The sequence below is a fragment of the Ascaphus truei genome, chromosome 5, assembly GCF_040206685.1.
Source record: "Ascaphus truei isolate aAscTru1 chromosome 5, aAscTru1.hap1, whole genome shotgun sequence".
Lineage (NCBI taxonomy): Eukaryota > Metazoa > Chordata > Amphibia > Anura > Ascaphidae > Ascaphus > Ascaphus truei.
In genome coordinates this window covers 292,052,391-292,074,992 of record NC_134487.1, presented here as the reverse complement: position 1 = coordinate 292,074,992, position 22,602 = coordinate 292,052,391, and the positions used below count along the sequence as shown (strand labels likewise).

Genomic DNA, 22,602 nt, shown 5'->3' with positions numbered 1-22,602 from the left:
CCGGGGTCAGGGTTGGAGAAATTAGAACAGTCTTGATACACGCCGTGGTCAAGGGTTGGAGAAGTCGGGTGGTTGTTGAGGGTACCCCCCTCTTCAGGAAAAACCTCCGGGTGTTTCAAGTATGGTTTGAAGGGATACTTCAAGTGGAAGACTCGAACAAGCCTGGGAGCATGTAATTGGTCCCTGGGGATCCAAGAGCGCTCTTCGGGACCAAAACCCCTCCAATGGACCAGACACTGGAGACTTCCCCTGGTTATCCTGGAATCCAGGACTTCAAATTCTTGTTGTCCCTCCACGAGGTGACACCGGAGCAGAAGACAGGGGGTCCTGTATAAATGGTTTAAGGAGAGAAGTGTGAAAGACAGATGGAATCCTCATGGAAGCTGTCAACCGAAACCGGTAGGCCACCGTATTGACCTTCTCGATGATGGCAAATAGGCCAATATATCTAGATGCCAATTTTGCTGCGGGTACCTTCAGGCGAATATTTTTCGTGGACAGCCATACCTTTTCCCCTGGATTGTATGCTGGAGTTTCACGTCGATGCTCATCCACTTGTTTTTTCTGCATGGATACTGCTTTTTTGAGATTCTCGTGTATCTTTTCCCATGAGTTTTGTAGTTGCAGAATCCTGTTGTCCGCTGCTGGCACCCCGAATCTGGGTCCTGTAGTGGGAAGAGCTGAAGTGTGAAACCTATCATTGGTAAAGAACGGAGAATCCATTGTCGACTCACTATGTAAGTTGTTGTGAGAGAATTCGGCCCAAGGCAAGAGATCTGTCCAGTTGTCCTGGGTATCTGAAATAAAGGATCGGATGAATTGTTCTAGTGATTGATTTGTCCGTTCTGTCTGACCATTGGTCTGAGGATGATAACCGGAAGTGGAGAGAGATCCCTAATTGTCGGCAAAAGCCTGCCAACATTTTGAGATTAATTGAGTCCCCCTATCCGAGAAAATAACTTGGGGCACCCCATGGAGACGAAAGACCTCTTTGATGAATACCTCTGATAATTTGAGGGCCTTGGGTAGTCCCATAAGGAGAATGAAATTGGCTTGTTTGGAGAATCGGTCTTCCACTACCAGGATGGTATTCATACCTTTTGGATATCGGTAATTCCACGGGCGATCTGGAATCGGAAGAGGCTGGAGCAACCCTGTGGGTCTGCTATGGGGAGTCTTATTTTGAGCACATGTGGGACACGCGGTGACAAATTCCTTTATCTCCCGCATTCTCAGCCACCAAAAGGTCAGTTCCAGAAGGTCGATGGTTCTCCTAGTACCTGGATGTCCGGAGCTCTTGGACGAATTACCCCATTCCTGTAGCTTCCTATGATATGCTGGTGCAGTGAAAAGACGTCTGGGACTTCGAGGCCCTCAGGAATCTCAGACAGACCTTGAGTGATGTTCTCCAAGGAATCAAAGGTATTAGCGGAAATTATGCATAATGGGGGAAGTAGAGTTTTCTCTTGGTCCTCAGCCTTGTCTTCCACCAGAAATTGACGAGATGGCATCTGCCTTCACGTTCTTTGATCCTGGTAGATACGAAATAATAAAATTGAACCAAAAAAAAAAAGTAACCATCGTGCTTGTCGTGACCCCAACTGATGAGCGCCTTCAATGTATAGGAGATTTTTCTGATCCGTAAGTATGGTGACTGGATTTTCAGTGCCCTCGAACAAATGCCTCCATTTCTCTAAAGCCATTTTGGTGGGCAGGAGTTCACGATTGCCTACATCATAGTTTTGTTCGGCCTAAGAAAATTTATTGAAGAAGAAATCACACGGTTGAAGTTTGGCCTGAGGCGTCTTCCTCTGGGACAATACTGCTCCGGCCCCGACATCAGGTGCATCCACTTCAAGGGTGAAGGGTAATCCTAGTTCCGGGTGCACGAGAACAGGAACTGTACGAAGGCTGTTTTCAGTCTCTCGAATGCTTGAAAGCTGTAGGAGGCCATAACGCGGGATCTGCTCCAGAACTGCTTTTACCTTGGCTGGGTCCATGGCAAGACCAGTATCAGAGATTATGTAACCTAAAAACGCCGTCGTGGTCTGATGAAAGTGACACTTATCTAATTTAGCAAATAGATGATTCTCCCGTAGACGTTGAAGTATCTGTTTTACATGACTAGAATGTTCCCGTACGGCCTTGGAGAAGATTAAGATATCATCTAGGTAGACAATGATGTATTGGTCAAGAAGGTCTCTGAAAACTTTGTTAACAAAGTCCTGGAATACAGCTAAAGCATTACAAAGTCCGAATGGCATAACAAGGTATTGGTAATGTCCATCCCGGGTGTTAAAGGCTGTCTTCCACTCGTCCCCCTGGCGGATTCTTACTAGATTGTAAGCTCCCCGTAAGTTCAACTTGGTGACGATTGTGGACCCCTGCAGTCTATCAAAAAGTTCCGAAATGAACGGTAAGGGGTACCGGTTCTTTATCGTGATCTTGTTAAGTCCCCGGTAATCGATGCAGGGTCTGAGAGATCCATCCTTTTTCTTTACAAAGAAAAAACCCGCACCTGCTGGGGACGAGGACTTCCGGATGAATCTCTTTTGTAAGTTCTCTTGAATGTATTCCTTCATGGCCTTGGTTTTAGGAGGAGATAACGGGTAGGAACATCCTCGCGGGGGAACTGAGCCGGGCAATAGATTGATGGGACAGTCGAATGCCCGGTGAGGCGGTAGTTCCTCAGATTGTGCCCTGTTGAATACATCCTGAAACTGAGTAGATTTCAGGTAACTGTTTGTGTACCTGTTCCGGTACTGAAACCCCGCATAGTTTTTTGGAAGAAACAGAGCAATGAGAGCTCCATTGGAAGGGCTCTGATTCAGTCCAGTTTATCCGAGGGTTATGCACTTACAGCCATGGAAGTCCAAGAATGACGTCGACTGTAGGGGTATGGATGACATCCAATTGGATCCTCTCTGTGTGAAGCTTTCCTGTCTGCAACTGAAAGTTAATGGTTTGCAGAGATATAAAGGCAGGTTGTAAGGGTCGACCGTCATTAGCCTCCAGTCCTAATGAATAATTCTTGTGTACCAAGGGAATTTTATTTCTTTCCGTGAATTCCTGGTCAATGAAATTACCCCCTGACCTGGAGTCCAGAAAAGCCTGTGTGGTGGTCTTGAAAGTATCACCGATTAGTGTGATGGGGATTAACAGCCTGGTTGGCATTTTTTTGGAAGGAGAAGAAGATAATGTTCCCAGTGTTATTCTCCCGGCTCTCACTGGGACTTGGTGATTCCCGATTTAGAGGGGCAAGCAAGTACCTGATGTCCGATGTTACCGCAATATAGACAGAGTCTGGCATTGCATCTGCGTTGTTTTATGCTGGCCGATAGTTGCATGGGTTCTTCCAGGTCCGGCGGAGAAGGATTGAGAGCCCCTGTGTAAGGACTGTGAAAAGGCTGTATACTTGCTTACGCCGGGTTCTTTCAGCTCATCTTTCCTGTAGCCGCTGGTCCACCTGGATGCATAGGGCGACAAGCTCCTCCAGTTCTGTGGGACGTTCCTGTGCAGCGAGTTCGTCCTTCAGATTCTCGGACAGGCCTTGCCAGAAGGCTGCTATTAACACGTCATCATTCCAACCGGTCTTCGCAGCTGTGGTCTGAAACTCGAGTGCGTACTGGGCCACGGGACGGCTACCTTGGAAGATATGTAAAAGTGATGAGGCAGCAGTTACCTTGTGTCCGGGTGTGTCGAATACTCTGCGGAAGTCCTTGGTGAAGCATGCGATGTCGCTGGTGAGGTCCGACCTCTGTTCCCAGATGGGTGAAGCCCACGCCAGAGTGTCATCAATCAACAAAGAAATTATGTATTGTATTGTATGTCTTTATTTATATAGCGCCATTAATGTACATAGCGCTTCACAGCAGTAATACACGTGGTAATCAAATAAATAACAGATCATGGGAATAAGTGCTTTAGACATCAAGGAAGAGGTCCCTGCCCCGAGGAGCTTACAGTCTAATTGGTAGGTAGGAAGAACGTACAGAGACAGTAGGAGGGAGTTCTGATAAGTGCGTCTGCAGGGGGCCAAGCTTTATATATCATGTGTTCAGAATATCCACAGTGCTATTCATATGCTTCTTTAAGCAAGTGTGTCTTAAGGTGAGTCTTAAAGGTGGATAGAGAGGGTGCTAGTCGGGTACTGAGGGGAAGGGCATTCCAGAGGTGTGGGGCAGTCAGCGAAAAAGGTTTAAGGAGGGAGAGGGCTTTAGATACAAAGGGGGTAGAAAGAAGACATCCTTGAGAAGAACGCAAGAGTCTGGATGGTGCATAACGAGAAATTAGGGCTGAGATGTAAGGAGGGGCAGAAGAGTGTAAAGCTTTATTAAAAGTGAGGAGAAGAATGGAGTGTGAGATGCGGGATTTGATCGGAAGCCAGGAGAGGGATTTCATGAGGGGAGATGCTGAGACAGATCTCGGAAAGAGTAGAGTGATTCTGGCAGCAGCGTTTAGGATAGATTGAAGGGGAGACAGGTGAGAGGCAGGAAGGCCGCACAGCAGGAGGTCACAGTAATCAAGATGGGAGAGAATGAGGGCCTGAGTCAGACTCTTAGCAGTCGAGCAACAGAGGAAAGGGCGTATCTTTATTATATTGCGGAGGAAAAAGTGACAGGTTTTAGAAATGTTTTGAATGTGAGGGGCGAATGTGAAAGAGGAGTCGAGTGTGACCCCATGGCAGCGTGCTTGGGCTACTGGGTGAATGACCGTAGTTCCAACAGTAATGTGGAAGGAGGTAGTAGGGCCAGGTTTGGGAGGAAGTATGAGGAGCTCTGTTTTAGCCATGTTGAGTTTAAGGCGGCGGAGGGCCATCCAGGATGATATAGCAGAGACATTCAGAAACTTTGGTTAGTACAGCAGGTGTAAGGTCGGGTGTTGAAAAGTATATTTGTGTGTCGTCAGCATAGAGGTGATATTTAAACCCAAAAGATGTTATTAGGTCACCTAGAGAGAGTGTATACAGAGAAAAGAGAAGAGGTCCCAGGACAGAGCCCTGGGGTACCCCCACAGAGAGATCAATAGAGGAGGAGGAGGTGTTAGCAGAAGAGACACTGAAAGTACGATGGGAGAGGTAGGATGAGATCCAGGATAGAGCTTTGTTCCGAATACCAAGAGTATGGAGAATGTGAAGGAGAAGAGGGTGGTCCACGGTGTCAAATGCTGCAGAGAGGTCGAGTAATATGAGCAGAGTGTAATGACCTCTGTCTTTGGCAGCATGGAGGTCGTCAGTTATTTTAGTGAGGGCTGTTTCCGTGGAGTGAGCAGTGCGGAAGCCAGATTGTAGAGGGTCTAGGAGAGAATATGTGTTGAGAAAATGGAGCAAGCTAGAGAATACAAGATGTTCAAGGAGTTTAGAGGCAAAAGGCAGGAGGGAGACAGGTCGATATATGCCACCTTAGATCGCCGAGACATGAAACAAGAAGGCATCAGTTCAAATTGGATGAAGCACTGGTTAAGAAAACCGCGACAGCCATGCGGATCACCGCCATAGCGGTTGGGTGTAGGCAGTCGTGGTTCGGAAGCTGTGGCCAAAGGAATGGGTGCAGGGACAGGCGTCGCAGAGGAAACGGAGTGGAAAGAGGGACGCGTCTGATCAGTAATGGATTGAACTGTCTGTTGGAGTAGCTCCATATGTTGGTTATTTTGCTCCAGATAGTTTTCCAGTCTGTCAAACATGGTGGTGTGTGTGCTCAAGACTCGACACACTTCAGCGGGGTCCATGTTTGTAGGGCTGAGTATACTGTAACGGGTGCTCACCACAAACAGGATGGAACCGTGAGGCTGAGGTGGGGATGTTAAGGTACACCGACCTCCAGCCGCGAGACCGCGCCCAGAGTGCAGTGTGATAGTCGTATAGCCGGGTCAGGGTTGGAGAAGTTAGAATAGTCATGATACTTGCCGTGGTCAAGGGTTGGAGAAGTCGGATGGTCATTGAGGATAGCCGGGGTGCAGGGGTAGAGAAGGTAGAGGTCCAGATGCAAGCCGATGTCTAGGATTGGAGAAGTCAGGGGTCCAGGTACAAGCCGAGGTCAAAACACTAGGAGAACAAGACAGGCGCAGAATGCACAAGGCAACAGGACAAGACAGCAGGATGCTTGGGTAAGCACTACGTTACGAACGAAGATTATGCTCAGCCAATTTGCAAGAGGGATTGGAGAGCATATAAAGGCCTGATAGCCAATGAGCAGGGTGTACGCAGCTGCCACTGCTAACATCATCCGCCCACACGGTAATCAGGGGGCGGAGTGTGGTGCAGGTGCAGAATGTCAAGTGATCCTGGGTCAGCACTGCGTGTTGGAATTAATCCCTCACGGGATCCTGGTAGCGCAACGCCTGTGTGTAGTTTCCTCCGCGAGTGGCGCGTTACCCGTGTAATCACGGGACGTGTCGCAGGGGCGGAGCCTAAACCCGAACCCTGTGGTATCCCCTTGCCTGATAGTGCAGCGCTTGCGCGTAGCTTCCTTGGCTTGAGGTGATTTACCTGTGCCGTCACATGACCTGTCGCGGGGGCGGGATCTAAGACCGATCCTCAAACAAAAACAAGCTATTTACCATTACAGTAGAGTAATCATTATTAGTTAACCCATTACATGTCTAAGTTTAACCCCTTACATGCCTAGGCCATCAGAAACAAGACAAACTTAATTCTGCCAACATTCCACCTGTTATTTCTGGGGCCTAGAATGTTACTGAAACAGTTACTGAACAAAAACTTTGACTTAATATTTGCAAGCATGAATCAGAGACAGAATCAGACTGTATTCCTTCCAGTGACTTATTCACAAAGGTGATTGTATTTCAATATAATGTCTGTAATTGATCTCCTTACAGTAGAGTTAAGGTCACATTATATCAGTTTATTTAAGTCCTGGACTTGCACCCATATAGACCCAGTAAAGAGGCCTTTGTTGGAGAGGAGAGGGAGACAGATGTAGCCATGTGTAAAATTGGTGTACAGATCTCTCTCTTGCTGGCAGTAGACCTGGTAAGAAGGCAGGGTTGCCAGTAGTGATCATGGAGGTTTGCCCTTAAAACCTGGTGAAGTGTCATATGTAGCAAAGGAAGTGACAGCATGCTTTGTGTCCACTGTTAGTGACACAGAGGTGGGTCTTTCTGGAGTCTATATATTACACAGCACTGCCTAAAGTTAGTGAGTTGGTTTAACTGTTCTTAGTCAGTTCTAAGGCCCGGGCCATAGAGGGGGGGAGCCTGGTTGAACCGCGCGGACGCTGAGGCTCGCCTGCAGAAGCTGTGCGATTCCACATACAGGCGAGCCAGCGTCCGCGATCGGAGGTGGGGGGAGACTGAGGGAGGCGGGGCAGTAACGTCGCTGGGCCAATCGCCCGCGACGCACTGACGTCGACGTCACGGCGCCGTGACGTTGACGCAGCCCCACTCTCTTTGGAGGTTTTTAGCCGACAGCGCGCTGAAAAATAGCTTGGCGGTCGGCTGAAAACTCCAAAGCCTCCGCACACCTGCGGACGCTCGCGTGAGCCCCCTCTCAAGGCATCCTCATTGAGCATGCAGGGGCTCAGCGCTGAGCGTCCGCACGCCTCAGCACGGCCTGTCCTTGTATGGACTCGGCCTAAGAGTGTGAGGTTCAAGGTTAAGCTCTGCTGGTCGGAGGGGCAAGTGACAAGCTGAATACACACTGTGTCCAGGGACCTGGCACAGCTGGTGATCTCCCTTAGGGGAGAGGTGGAGAGCAACTCAATTAAGAGAGGAGGAACCTTCTGCATGGAGTACCTCAACGAAATGAGCGGCTAAGTGTCGGCCGCTATGATGGGCAGTCTGCCACGTAACATGCTATTAAAGATGCCCTGGTTCAAGAGATCCTTCCTGAGTGAGTTTGGAGTTATTCCCCAGGAAGATGCACCAAGGAGTTCCCTGTCAGATACTCCTCCCTGCTGTCGTAGGGATCCTGATGGGGTGGAGGCACTGTACCAAATGTGAGTAGGACTCAGAACACTACCTCAGACGCCTGTCATGGTGATATTCCCCATTACCAACCCGCGGGAGACTCAGGAGTCCTGTTCCCAGCAGGTGCACCACAACACACATACATGTAATTGGGAGCAGATTACACCCACAGGGGCCAATATGAGATTGGGTGGGGGTGTGACCGTTACACAGAAAACCTAGACAATACAAGTTTATTATATAGTTGTCACGCTGCGCTCACCACAAACAGGACTAGACCACGGGGCTGAGGTGGGGATGTATATAACCGCCGCCCTACAACCACAGAGCCAGGTCCGGAGTGCGTAGCCAGAGTCGTGAAGCCGGGTCGGGGAAGGAGAGCTCGGGTATGTCGTGGTACTTGCCATGATCCGGGGTTGGAGAGAGAAGAGTGGTCGATATCCGTAAGCCGAGGTCAGGGAGAGGAGAGAGCAGGAGTCCAAAGGCAAGCCGAAGTTCAGGGTTAGAGAAGAGGCGGGTCTGGGTAAAAGCAAGGGTCAAGGCACAGGTTCAGACAAGGCACTGCAACAATCTTCAAGCAGCGAGCTCAGCAAAGTGAAAGTGAAACAGGAAGGCATTTAAAGGGGAAAGCACCAATCGGGAACCAGCAGATGATGACCTCACACATAAGCCACCATCCGATAGGGTAGTGCTGGATTGGCTGCAGATGTAACACAGCTGATGCTGCTTGTGTTCGTTAGCGTGCGCGCGCACGAGGAGCGTGGCGCAGGGCGGGCGCGCCGCCAGAGAGAGTGACTCTGTCACAATATATATATATAAAAAAGCTAAGTTTATTTAATTAACTTTAGAATCTATTCTAGGCGTTCTCTCTCTCTCTCTCTCTCTCTCTCTCTTATCTCCCCATTTCAGGTTCAGGATGGGAATATGGGCAACTTTAGGTATGAATTACACAGGATAACGTGTTCTCTGGCCCCTCTGGCTGTGAAGGGCTTAGTGCAGGGGTGGGCAACTCCAGAACCCAAGGACCACCAACAGGTCAGGTTTTCAGGATAAGCCTGCTTCAGCACAGGTGGCTCAATCTTTGACTGAGCCAATGATTGAGCCACCTGTGCTGAAGCAGGCTTATCCTGAAAACCTGATGGTTGCCCTTGAGGACTGGAGTTGCCCACTCCTGGCTTAGCGTCATTCATGAAAACTGTGACTTCCAGGTGAGACATCATAGATACCCAGGTCTATAGACTGATGCTCTTCATCCTCTTTTATCATATTTCCAGCATGGCCAAAGAAGTGGAGGAAATAGTTAGGAGAAATGGGTCAGTGCCGGCCACGGTTGGCATTTTAAGGGGCAGTGTTCACATTGGCCTCAGTGAGGAGGAGCTGCAGTTCCTGGCAAGATGCAAAGACTGTGTTAAAGTCTCCCGGAGGGACCTCCCGTACGTTCTAAGCCAGGTATTCCATCATACCCCACCCTACAATCAGTGGTCACATTAACATGTTCAATGGCGTTCAGATCAGTGTAATTTAGCTGTACATAGCCAAACTGAATCCTCAGTCCCTCTATAATTATTTTTATAAATAAAAAAAAAATTGATTTTTCACCTTTGTTTTTTTCCCCCTTTTAGAAATCATGCAATGTTAATTTATGGCAAACAAATTAGTCTTTACCCTTTAACATCAGCGACCTGAAAAAAAAAGAATAAATCTATGAAGTGATATTTCATAAACATAAATGAAATAAATCGGTGTAGAAAAAATAAAAAGTGTTATTTGGTTATGTAAATGAATGTTATATTCATATGTGGATTACACCACAAATATCCTTCATATCAGTCCCAGAAGAATTCTATTATGTATACTCGCTTATACACAAAATAAAGTTATGCCCTTTTGCACAGTAGTTTCAACGTTTGAGAACATTTTCATACGCGCGCATAGTTTTAGCAGAATTAGGAGAAATGTTCCCACATCCTACTCCAGGAAGAATATCCATCTGTCCATCTCCAAAAAAGTGCAATAAAGATTCAGACACCACATTGCAAATAAATCTAGTCTATGATGTTACATAGTTACATAGTGATAAGATTGAAAATAGACATATGCCCATCCAGTTCAAAATTTCGACGACAGATACTTCACCCTGTATTTGTAATTACAGTATTTTGATCCAGAGGAAGGCAAACAAAAAACCCCAGTTAAATATCATCCAATGATATCTCATAAGGGGAAAATTAAATTCCTTCCTGACTCTAGCAATGGCAATCAGATTTCTCCCTGGATTAACATCTTTCCCATGTTTTCTTATTTGGTATATCCCTGTATATCTTTCATTTCTAAAAAGATGTCCAACATTTTTTTGAACAGATCTATTGTATCTGCCATCACAGTATCCATGGGTAATGAATTCCACATAGTATCTGCCCTTACTGTAAAGAATCCTTTCCTATGTTGCTGTTGAAATCTTCTTTTCTCCAACCTGAACGGATGATCTGTATTTATTCACATAGGGTAAGAAAGATAACAATTCACATGTACTTACAATAACAATTCACATTTACTTACAATAGCAATTCACATATACAGTACTTACCATGCGTATCTGAATAATGAACAAGTATCCTTCAATATATGCTGTTCCAGCCTTAATGAAAGTGTAGTCTCATAGTCTTCCTGCAGTAAGAACACTGTGCTTAGTGTTCCCAGAATCCCTTGTTGCAGTGGAAGTATTGTATGCTAAGCCATGATGGGTAGAAAAAAGGGTGTCCTCGGGCGCGTCACTCTGCTTGCGGCTCCACGACGTAGATACGTGCAAAGTAGTGGAGAAAAAGGGGGGGGGGGGCCACAGTAAGAAACAGCACCAAATTATGCACACTTCTTCATTAGGATAGGGAGAGGGGGAGGGAGGGGTGGGAGGAGAAGACAAGGGAAGAGAGATGTTGAAGCAAACTTTTTAGGTGGAGACACTCACATCAAATCTCTAGTATCTTGATCTGATGTCTCCTCCTCTATATAAGATTAGGTGGGTTGTAGGTGGGGAAATGCCCTCTCGTGTCTTCCTTGACAAAAAATAAAAAGGAAAAAAATAGTGCAATACGATTTAATTAAACAGTGGGTGAATGAGATTAAAAACTTACAAGCGACCGGTATTATTAGGCATAGGAAGGAGATGCCGCCAGACTCCACAACGTGTCCCTCTCTGGATTGGGGTGTTTCGTCTCGGCTGATCCCTGCTGACAAAGGTTCTTTCCGTCTGTATGCTTGGGTATATGCTGCTGTAGCGTGGAGAATCTGGTGCTGTTTCTTACTGTGCCCCCCCCCCCCTTTTTCTCCACTACTTTGCACGTATCTACGTCGTGGAGCCGCAAGCAGAGTGACGCGCCCGAGGACACCCTTTTTTCTACCCATATTCATACAAAGGTTGGTGAATCACCTCTGAAAGACTCAGGCAGCGGAACCACTCTGTGGAAAGGACTGAAGCCACACATCAAATAGTAGGCTTAATTTTCTGGCGCAAATTTTCTCTCTTTTCCCAATAAGCCATGATGGGGAAAGGCAGGGTTGCTGACCTGTCTGGGACGTGAATGTGCTCACAAGTGATATTTTATTTGTTAGGCCTGGAACATAGAGGGTTCAGCCGCGCTGAACCGCGCTCCTGCTCTGCCTCGCCTGCTGAAAATGGTGCTTTTTTCTGTCCTTGCAGGCGAGGCAGTGAGCGCGCTCTGGGGGCGGGGCTGAGGGGTGTCAGGAGGCGGAGCGGGAGGCGGGGCTAGTCCCCCGCTCCCATTGGTCACGTGACCGCTCCTTCGCTTCCCCGAGCGGCAAATTTGAAACTTGCCTGTCTCGGCAAAGTTTCTGAGCCTCCGCACGCATCAGCACGCATGCGGAGGGGGAAACTATAGCCGCGCTGATGACAGATGCAGGGGGTTAGTGCATCTGCTCAGCGCGGCTCAGCCCGCCTCAGCGAGGTTGAACTTACTATGTCCCAGGCCTTACTGGTAACAGCGCATTGTAACAACATACCATATGGTGTCAGAGCAGTGTTGAGAGAAATGATCTGACCAGGGAAATTTAGGAGGCAAATGAGGGAGGATCTCTTCATTTTGACGACTTGCATTGAGATGAAGAACTTTTATCAAAGAGAAACTAGAAACATTTATCATGTAAATAAGTTAGGCGTCTCCCTAAACGTGGGATAGATGGTCCGTGTGCTCACAAGCAGTTGATCAGGATGCAAAAGTAGAAAATACCAATGCACATCCTGCAGGATGGGGGGGGGGGGGGGGGGAGGGGAAGGTGTTACATATGTAATCTGTATAAGGTAAAGGGGCAGTTTTGCAGTAAGGTGTCTCTTTTTTTGCCAGGGCCTTTCAGGAGGCAGCACAGTGTCTGGGACCATGATAGCTGCTCACCGAGCTGGAATCCCCGTGTTTGTGACGGGAGGTATAGGCGGAGTCCATCGTGAAGGAGAGAAAAGTAAGGGGAGGAGTTCTGTGCATGCAGCTAGAATGAATGAAAGGATATTTGCCGACTGGCACTGTGGCTCAGGTACAGATCGAGCTGGCGTGTGCCTGCGGGTGCAATAGTTCCGCCCCTGTTCCGCACTTGGCTAACGTGTAGTACGATGGCGTCTGCTGGTGCATTGTGTGTCCTGCTGTGCGGCGCCAACCATAGCATTAATGGCTGCTAGATATATTTAACCATTGAGCTGCTAGACAGTTTAGTGGTGATTTGTAATTACAATACTGGGGTTTGCAGCATTACTTGTTTTAATAAGATATATATATACACTATTTGAATAAGGTTCCATTTGCCTACTATAGGTATACATTTCCTGCTCTCTCCTCCCTCCTTATCTTTATTTATAATAATAACTTTATTTTTAATGTAATAAAAAAAAAATCATAAAACACACATTTAAACTATTATATTAATAATTCACATAGAAAAGAGCATTACTGGCCACTAATGTACATAGAGCTTCAAAGCAGTACTACACGTGACATAATATAAATAACAAATAATGCAAATAACACATAATGGGAAGAAGCGCTTCAGACATAAAATTAACATTTAGGAAAAGGAGTCCCTGCCCCAAAGAGCTTACAATCTAATTGTTGCAGTAATCTACATAACGAGGTAGAGCGTACAGAGAAAGGTAAAAAAAAGTGTATGAATGTAATTAAGATAATTGAATTAAGGAGTCCGTGCCCAACAGAGCAAAAACAGCTAATCTCGCCAATATGGAGGCGGCAAGATAGAATTTGCGAGTATTTCCTTGCGCTTTTGCATTTTCACCTAACGGAGGTACGAGAACGCAGCAAATTGGCAGTATCTGTCAGATTGAGATATTTTGACCATATCACACGGATTTGCAGAGTCGGAATGAAATCACTTCTAAAAAAAGCTGCATTTTGCATGGTTTGGACATACGAGAAGTGCTTTTAGAAAACCGCGACATGCAAATCCGCTCGAAAAGGGCTCATGGCGCACAGAAATGCACTTATCGCAGCTACTAGACTGGGACCCTTTGTACGTAGAAATCTTTACCCGTGGTTTCCTTCCCTTATTTAGCCATGGATATTAGCGCAGACCTGACGGAGCTGGGCAGGACATCCGTTGCTGTGGTATCTGCTGGGGTGAAGTCCATCCTAGATATTGGGCGGACGCTCGAGTATCTGGTAAGTGAGTGAATAGCTGCATCATCTTACTGGTGGAAACCCAACAGGCATTTCTATCAGTATACAATATGTGGGCATGATCTGTAACCTCTACACGTGTCTCTTACACTTGTTCTCTTCGGCTGGTCTTGATGGTAGGAGACAGAAGGTGTCTGTGTTTCTACCTTTGGGGATTCCAGGGACTTCCCAGCCTTCTTTACCCCACGCAGTGGATTTCAGGCTCCGTGTCACGTCCGGAATGAGGAAGAGGCTGCACAACTCATTGGTTAGTGACCAGTGTCCTTATATTTAATGAGCTCGTTTAAAGTGGCAATCCAAGCAGTTATATTTTTTTCCATTTTTTTTTCTCCATTGGTTTGAAGCAGGGGGTCTCCAAAGCTGAACCTCACTCATTTCAGCTACGGTGACCCCCCGTTTCCGAATTACTTACCTTTGTAGGGGGTGCAGGTAGCCACTCGGCCTGCAGGCTTCACGTTGTGGCAGAGTTTCAAAACACCTGCATCCTGCCGGGCCAATAGGAAGCCATGACATCATCCGGCAATGGATTGCTCCTTTACAAGGACATCTTGGAACTGTCAAAATATCTCCATCCAAAGTGGCACATATTCTAAACCATGTTATTCTAAGTCCAGCCCTCTAGGGGCCACTGCACCAACAGGTCAGGCTTTTGAGATTTCTCTAATTGACACATAATTAACCGAAGTAAAATGATCCGTAAGACGACATACTTAGGCAGGTATTGCCCTGAAAACCAGGCCAGTTGGTTGTTGAGGAGTAAGCTTGAACCATCTGTTCTAAATAACACAAACCCTCTAGTGTGTCATACAAGTCAGAGGCAGAGTAGCTAGACCTCTCCACAAAAGCACGGTGGGAATGACACGTGACACGCTGTGTGACATTAACCTTTTCTCTGCAAGACAGGCCTGCAATGCAACGAAAGAGTTAATAGGAAAACAAGTGACAAATAGGTGCACTAAGGGATAGTAAACTTTATTAATAAGGAAAAGGGTAATCAGACAGTGGACAACCAAGGTCCAATGAAATGAGGGTAAAATGTGTTAAAATAACTGGTACGATCGGGGGATGGCACCGGGTAAAATTTAAATCACACTAGCACTACATTAAGGATCCGGACCAGTCTGAGTACATACCCTGTTTCAATGAGGGAAGTGAAGAGTGAAGACCCGCTCCTTCCGACTGCAAAACTCCACAGGAACTGTCACACATGACCTCTACGCGTTTCGCACGTAGTGCTTCGTCAGGAGTACGTTAATAGCTTTCCGAAAGGGATTCCATTTTAGACGGCTCCCTCGTGTGTCTCGCTAGGTTCTTCGCAGACTTTGGTATGTTTATTTGAGCAACACGAAAGGCTAATTATGCTGCCATCGTCAGCCAAGAGCTGCGGGTGAAAAGTACCAGATAATATTAGAATGACGTGGACCCAAATAAAATAGAGATATATTATTTTTTTAATGTGCCCCCATAATATCCCTTGCTGGGGAAAACAATTGAGTTTTAAATCACCCGGTGTCACCCGTCACTGCTTCCTATTGGCCCACAGGCAGCGGGAGATTTAAGAAACAGGGAGTACCGGCGCCACGTAAGTGCTAAGTATCTCGCGCGTGCAGGGGGTCCCTGGAGTTGAAATTAACGCAGTTCAGCTCCGAGAGACCCTCTGCTTTATAACCATTAAAAATAAAAATAGGAGGGAGTGCTGCTTTAGCGGGGGGATTGAATCCGGCCAAGAAAGCAACTTGCATTCAAATTTTGCTGAAAAGCTACTTTTTTTTTTGCCCATTTGATGGGACAATCTTTTCGTCACCTCTCAAGATAAGGACCAGTCTTAGGCTAAGGCCCCGCTCCCAGAGTCAGCGCGCCCGCACTGCAGACAGGCGGTGCGCTGACATACACAGACCGCAATATGCGGTCTGTAGGGAGCGGGAGCCGGAGCGGGAGGTGGGCGGGAGTGGGAGGTTTGACAGGGAGGGGGGGCGTGGCTTGAGCGGAGGGACCCGCTACTCCCCCCCCCTCCCTCCACGGACTCGGGCTGGAGCTGCTGAGGGTAAGTATTAAACACACACACACACACACACACACACACACACACACACACACACACACACACACACACACACACACACACACACACACACACACACACACACACACACTCATACACACACACACAGGCAGGCAGGCACTCACGCACTCATACACACACGCGCAGGCACTCACGCACTCATACACACACACAGACAGAGGCAGGCACTCACGCACTCAGGCACGCACATACACACACACAGACAGGCACGCACGCACTCAGACACACACACAGACAGGCACTCACGCTTTCACTCCACACTCCTCCCCGCTCCCCTAAGCCTCTCCTCCTCCCGAAGCCTCCCCTCCTCATTGGCTCACAGCCACACCACGTGACGCGTCAACGCTAGGGATCACCATTCTCTTGTATCCCATAGCGGCTGACGCGCCACAGCGTGTAGTGCTCTGTGCCGCCAGGGGGGACCGGGACCGGCTCGCGAGGATTCCCCTGCTGGTGGGGAACTCGCGACATGGCCGCCCGCGCCAACGAGCGCAGCGGGACCGAGGCCTTACATGAACCATGAGACTTTCCTTCCCCCCACATATAAAGAATTTAAAGATATAAGCAGCAATATTGTTGCTGAAACTGCACACTGCTGTGTGTGCGTCAGTAGAGATCTTCAGACCTCATTGAGTAACTTTGCTTCCCATCAGCGCACTCCTTGGAGCTCAGGCTGGGCAGCGGCCTCCTCATTGCAGTCCCCGTCCCTACTGAGCATGCAGCATGTGGACAGATGATAGAGGAAGCGGTGCAGCGAGCCCTGGAAGAGGCCAGGTCAGTGGCGATCAGCTCTATGCGACATGTGATAGGCAGCATTGGGTTGCAACTTGTGGCTGCCGCTTCTTCTCAGTCCGCTGGTGCTGGCTTGTCACGAGCGTCCTGCCTCATCCCGTGTATAGATATGCAGATGCCATCGACTGCAGCTGCACTCGGCACGGATGCTTGTTTATTTATAAGATGAAGTGGCAGAGCCCTTGGAGTTTGGCTGCTTTCTATCACATCTGCACATCTTTCTATATCAGGGGTGTCCCACTCCAGGCCTTAAGGGCCACCGACAGGTCAGGTTTTAAGGCTATCCCTGCTTCAGCCAAGGTGGATCAGTCAGTGGCTAGCAGAGCAGAGCGAAGGAAGCATACTGGCAAACAAGGTGTTTTAGATTCTTCCGGTAAAAGAGAGATGATAAACAATAAAGTAAATAGGAGCAGGTTGTGCGATATCTTTTACTGGATCAGTAGTTTGCTTATTAAGCTTGTGCGTCTCAATTCCCAGGTTGGTTTCTGAAGTAGGACTTTGTGTAGTCCTCCAGACCAAGGGTGACCAACTCCAGTCCTCAAGGGCCACCATCAGGCCAGGTATTAGGGATATCCCTGCTTCAGCACAGGTGGCTCAATCAGTGGCTCAGTCGACGAGCCACCTGTGCTGAATCAGGGCTATCCCTCATACCTGGCCTGTTGGTGGCCCTTGAGGACTGCAGTTGTCCATCCCTGGTTTAGTGCAATGGTTTCTAATGCTGCATTCCTGGGGTCCTGTGAAAAGTAACCAAGAAGTTTCTACTAAAGCTAAGTTGATAATTTAGGGTCAAAAGATTATTAAATGTTATGTTCTAATGTTGTAAATGATTTGATATAGAAAGAAGTTTATTGAAATAAAAGTAAGCCCTATTATAGAATTCACTGATTATTTATAACATTTATATAGCGTCCCTATCCAGGGCACTGTGCATTACTTAGTAAAACAGTGGTGGGGTTACATATGGAACTTTTTGTGTGATGGGCATAGAGTAATTGTTAAGATGTCTTTGTGGTGGGCAGAGGTGGGAACATTATGGTCGGGCTATGGGTTGGGTGCATTGAGAGCTTGCGTGGTTGGTGGGTAGGGGTAGGAATATTATGGTCGGGCTTTGGGTTAGATGCATTGAGAGCTTGCGTGGTTGGTGGGCAGGGGTTGGGGGTCAGGTCTCTGGATTTAGTCTTGTCAGTGGTGTGGTGATGGGTCTGACAGTGGGACAGTGGAGGCGATTGAATCTGTGAGCTTGGTGACTTGGGAGGCTTTTGGAGAAATTTTAGGAAGGGGTGAGGATATGGGAGATCATGGGCGTTAGGGAGGGTGGGCCGAGGGAGGGAATGGGATAGGAGGTTTACAGGGGATCATGGAATGTGATAGAGAAGAGATGAGTTTTGAGTTGGCTTCTGAAGATAGGTAGTGGGGGGGGGGGGCAGATTGGATGTGATGTGGGTGCTTGTTCCTGTGGAGAGGGGCAAGTAAGGCAAATGATCGGAATCGAGAGGAGGCGCTGGGGGAGAGTGAAGGTTGTGGCAGTCATGGAGCGAAGAGGAGGGGAAGAGGAGTAGCGAGAGATGAGTGCTGCAAGGTAAGAGTGGGCAAGACCATGGAGAGATGTGTAGACCAGGGTGAGGAATTTGAAAAGGGAACGCTGGTGGATGAGTAGCCACTGGAGTTTGGAGAAGAGAGGGGTGGCATGGGCAGAGCGGGGGAGATTGAGAAATGTATGTTGTGCAGTGTTTTGGGATTTATTGGAGGGGTATGGAGGAGTAGACGGGGAGACCAAGGAGAAGGGAGTTACAGTAGTCGAGATGGGTGAAGATGAGGGATTGGATGAGAAGTTTGGCAGAGGAGAAGGAAATGAGTGGACATATTTTTCTTATGTTGTATAGGTGGTAACGACGGGTGGTAGTGATGAGGTGATGGGTCGGGCGAAGAGGAGGGAAGGGTAAAAGGTGACTCCAAGTTTGCGAGCAGAAGGGGTAGTGTGAGGAGAGGAGATAGTGGGGATTGGGGAGGATAGGAGGAAGAAGCAGGAAAGTAGAGGACTTCAGTCTTAACTGGTGTAGCCCTTTTTGTGAACCGGCCTGACCCACCCAATCTCACATTGGCCCCTTGTGGTCTAACTGGTTCCTTTCCTTGCGGCACACCTGCTCTAAGGGACTACTGGTAACTGTATCACACCTGTGGCTCCAGGAGATCTGAGCCTCCGCTAGCTGGGAGCCTGGGGAAACCCTTACCATTTACCTGGTGCAGCGCCTCCACTTACCCAGGATCCCCGTTATGAAAGATAGCCCTGGGTAAGAAATACAATAACACACGTATACGATAAAACAATAACTAACACTTTACTTGAGAACATATAACACATTACATAACATCATGCTCTATCCGCATCACCTTAACCATATCACCTCAGCCCAATGTCTGGTGTTCCCACCCAGTGTCCTGTGATCCCCCACACCCAATGTCCCGTACTCCTACGGAGGTCGTGGGTGACTGCGCAGTCACTAAATTATCTATTAGGCCTGTTGGTGCACATGTGTAGAAATACCTTCCGAGCACTCCGATGCTCGGGCCTGCTACACTCTTCTACAAGGGTCAGACGTGCGAAGCCTCCGTCTGATCCTATCCAGGTACTTCTCCAGGACCCCAACGAGGGTCCCACCGCTTCACGGGAACACAACCGTCTCTCGGTAACACACCGTCTCACGGGAACAGCAACTGCCGCTATCCCTATCTATCCCTAACGTGACAGGAACCCTAACCTAGGGCCTGTCCCTGATGAACCGCAACCTGGGGTGGCTTGGGGAAAACTCCTAGGGCCTGCGGAGTAATAACCTGCCCCCCTCCCCTCGCTCGTCCCAGTCCTATCTGTAACTCACTAACAACTAGGTACTAACTCCCAGATACTAACAGCCTGCAGCAGACACACAGCTAACACAGTCAGCCTGCAGACATCCACACACGCTGCACACACTGCGCCCAGTACATGCAGCGTGCACACACAGCAAACAGTCCTACACAACACAATACACCACACCTGGAACCCGCAGCAAATACCCACTGCTCACACTGTGCCTATTTGCCAGTGCGCACAGCACTACCCGCTGTGGCACTACCAAACCTGCACCCTCACACACCTAAGGGTGACCTTCCCTATCTAGGGCCGTCCCTCTTCAGTTACCCCCTGCCCTTACCGGGAATTGGGGCCTGCCTGGGGACCTAAGGAGAACCCTTACCTGGTACAGGAGCCACTCGCTCCCTGCACCCTTCCTACTCCTTCCTTCTCCTCTGCCTGACTGACGCGTGCAAAGCCCGGGAAATGTATCTATATTCCCGGGCTGAGCATCCTCCAGCCCCATTGGCCACACTCAGGCACCTGGTGCCTGTCTCCCTATGCCTCCTGGGAATTGTAGTTCCCAGGGGGCTGTCTGTGTATTGGGGCCACGTGCGCACTTGCCCTGCGCATGCGCGAACCCCTAATGGCCGCCGCAACTTCTCTCTTCCCTGTCCTGCCCTCGCGCGATCTCTCTGGGGCTGCTTTAACTTTCTACCCCTCTCTGCGCATGCGCGATCCCTCTGGGGCCTTCCCTGCGCCTGCCTGTCCCTGCGCATGTGCGAACTAACGCGCAATGGCGGCGCCCTGCTCTCGCAGCCGCCCGGACCTCCAGGGATGCCGAGCGCTCCCTTCACTGGCCCCCACCCTCGTGAAGTGCCGGCGGGTCCGTCGCAGCCTCTGGCGGCACCCGCTACCGCACGACACTCGCGGAGGGGGGCCAGTAAGTGAAAAAATACCTCGGGGCTACACTGGTTTAATTTGTAGGAAGTGGGAGGATATCCAGGTGGAAATGGCAGAAAGGCAGGCAAAGATTAGGTCCATACAGAGAGATTCAGTAAGTGATATTGGAGATTGATCCCCTGTTAACTCCCATTTAAGTCAATGGCAGGTAACTTGGAATCGAGCACCGATATCCTTTGTAGAAGCTTAGTAGATCCCAGCCATAGTAGTGGTAGGCTGGGGACACAGTAAATCACAATACATTCTTAAAGCTGCAATCCCACATAGGCGGACAGTTGTATTTCTTAAGGGTCTCTTAATGGGGGAGTGTTTGTCAAGCCAAGTGTTTTCTTTCCCCTTAACCCACCCTGTTCTTATCAGAGAGCCAATAAAGATAAGGGGAGGGGGGGTCTGGTTGTACAAGCACTACATGAGCACACATTCATATCACATAGAAGGGATATGCCAGAGATACCCCTCCCATGGACAAATGTAACATTACTATATATTACAGTATAAATACTTTTAAAATAACAAATATTTACAGGTGTTAGATTTGGGTAAAAAAAAGGTATCAATGACCCAGATGAAATCAATTAAACGTGTTACTGGAATTAGTTCTCTTTGGTCCTAAGCGGGATTGCACCTTTAAGTGGTTGCACAGGTCATAGAAGTGTGATAACCACTGGTCTAGTCAGTGTTATTCTGCTCTCCAAGGTGTGAAATGATATCCGTTGTTTTGCTTGTCAGGCTGCAGGGGATTCTGGGCAAGGAACTGACTCCCTTTGTGCTGCGACGGGTGAATGAGCTGACTGGAGGCAAGTCGTTGGAATCCAGTATCCTTTCATACCCAGGACGGAGGTTAATATACGAAACACTTTGTGCGTAAGGAGTAGGTTACCGGTAATGTCACTGCCATTGAAGTAAGCTAACCCGGTTCAATCCCAATGTCAGCTCCGTGTGATCGAGTCACTTTCCCCTGTGCCTCATGCACCAAAAATTAGATTGTATGCTGTTCAAGACAGCAACAGTGTCATTGTGCAAAAATGTTATATATAGCACTGCATACACTATGTAAGATAAAATATTAATATTATGACTACTAACTTGGCCCAGATAAATGGAGCTAAGGCCTGGCAAGTGAATAGCCAAAGGCAAGCATGAGGCAGGGGTGGGAAGCCCCAGAAAAGGTTGAGCAGATGGAGTAGTTGTGGTTTGACCTTGAGAGAAATGTTTCCATACATCGTCCCTTCCCAGATATTGCGCTCGTGAAAAACAACGCCAAAGTGGGCAGCCGTATTGCAGTGGCTCTGAGCAAGATCCAAAAACCTAGTGGGGGTCACAGAAGGAAAATGCACCCACGCGTGGGGCACGAAGCATCTCCTGCTGATTCCAGGCCGGTAAGTGACCTGCAAAGAAGATCCGCTGAAGTGATTGTAAGTGACTTAACTCCTTCGGGCATAGAGGGGCTTGTAACGCATTGCTTTGCACTTAAGGGGTTAAAAAAGTACTGATCCTGTGCCTGATTTTCAAGAAATTCTGTCTGCGAAAAATTGAGCTTAATTACTTCTGACCTCGTTTCACAAATAGTGACACGATCTATTTTTCTGAAATTCCTACAAAAATAGACTGTTTAAAACGTTCAAATAGATCAACGCGCAGTCTGCAGGAAAGGGTTGGTCCTTCGGCTTTGATGAGGATAGGAATGAAAGCTCGGCTTAGGAATATTATGATAACTAAAGTTGGTCTGTGGGAGCCTTCATTCAATGTGGGGTTCCTGTGCATCGAGGGACCCTGTAATAATAACTTTGTCAATGAGTAGGGTGACTATATTTGTCCTTTCAAAAACCGGGAAAATGTCACGCATCACGCATGCACGATTGGTGCTTGCCGGTCGCGCATGCGCATGAGCGACCGGCAAATGGTTATCGCGCATGCGTGGTCTGCAAGTGTTGATGACATGCACAGGAGCAGCCAGCAAGTGCCGAGCATGCATGTGTGGCCAACAGGATAAAAAAAAGGGACAGCACCCCAAAAAGTCGAGACAGAGCCCTAAAAACTGGGACATCTGGTCACCCTATCAATGAGAGATCTGGGAATGGGCACAGTGAGGGGCCGTCAAGTGTGTGTGTGCAGAAAAAAACCAGGACAGTGACCAGAAAAGTCTGGACCCGGGACAAATGGCGAAAAACCGGGACTGTCCCGACTAAACCGGGACATCTGGTCACCGTGGCCTTAGGGTAAGGGGTTAAGGTTTTTAGGGAAGGGGGTAGCGTTAGTATTAAGGGTTAAGATTAGGGGTTTTGCGGTAAAGAGTAAGGTTAGGGACTTACCTT

At 48.3% G+C, this 22,602-nt stretch overlaps 1 protein-coding gene across 3 annotated transcripts in view; it reads left to right on the top strand.

The window, feature by feature from the left end:
- The window catches only part of LOC142496176 (uncharacterized), a 50,999-nt gene that overhangs the window by 5,354 nt on the left and 23,043 nt on the right, over nt 1-22,602 (top strand). For all 3 annotated transcript variants that reach the window (XM_075602659.1, XM_075602660.1, XM_075602658.1), the window contains 7 exons: nt 9,201-9,375; nt 12,285-12,396; nt 13,495-13,601; nt 13,740-13,866; nt 16,356-16,476; nt 21,017-21,102; nt 21,524-21,666. In XM_075602659.1, coding sequence (XP_075458774.1) covers nt 9,201-9,375; nt 12,285-12,396; nt 13,495-13,601; nt 13,740-13,866; nt 16,356-16,476; nt 21,017-21,102; nt 21,524-21,666 — 871 coding nt within the window. The remainder of the gene's footprint in view (nt 1-9,200; nt 9,376-12,284; nt 12,397-13,494; nt 13,602-13,739; nt 13,867-16,355; nt 16,477-21,016; nt 21,103-21,523; nt 21,667-22,602) is intronic.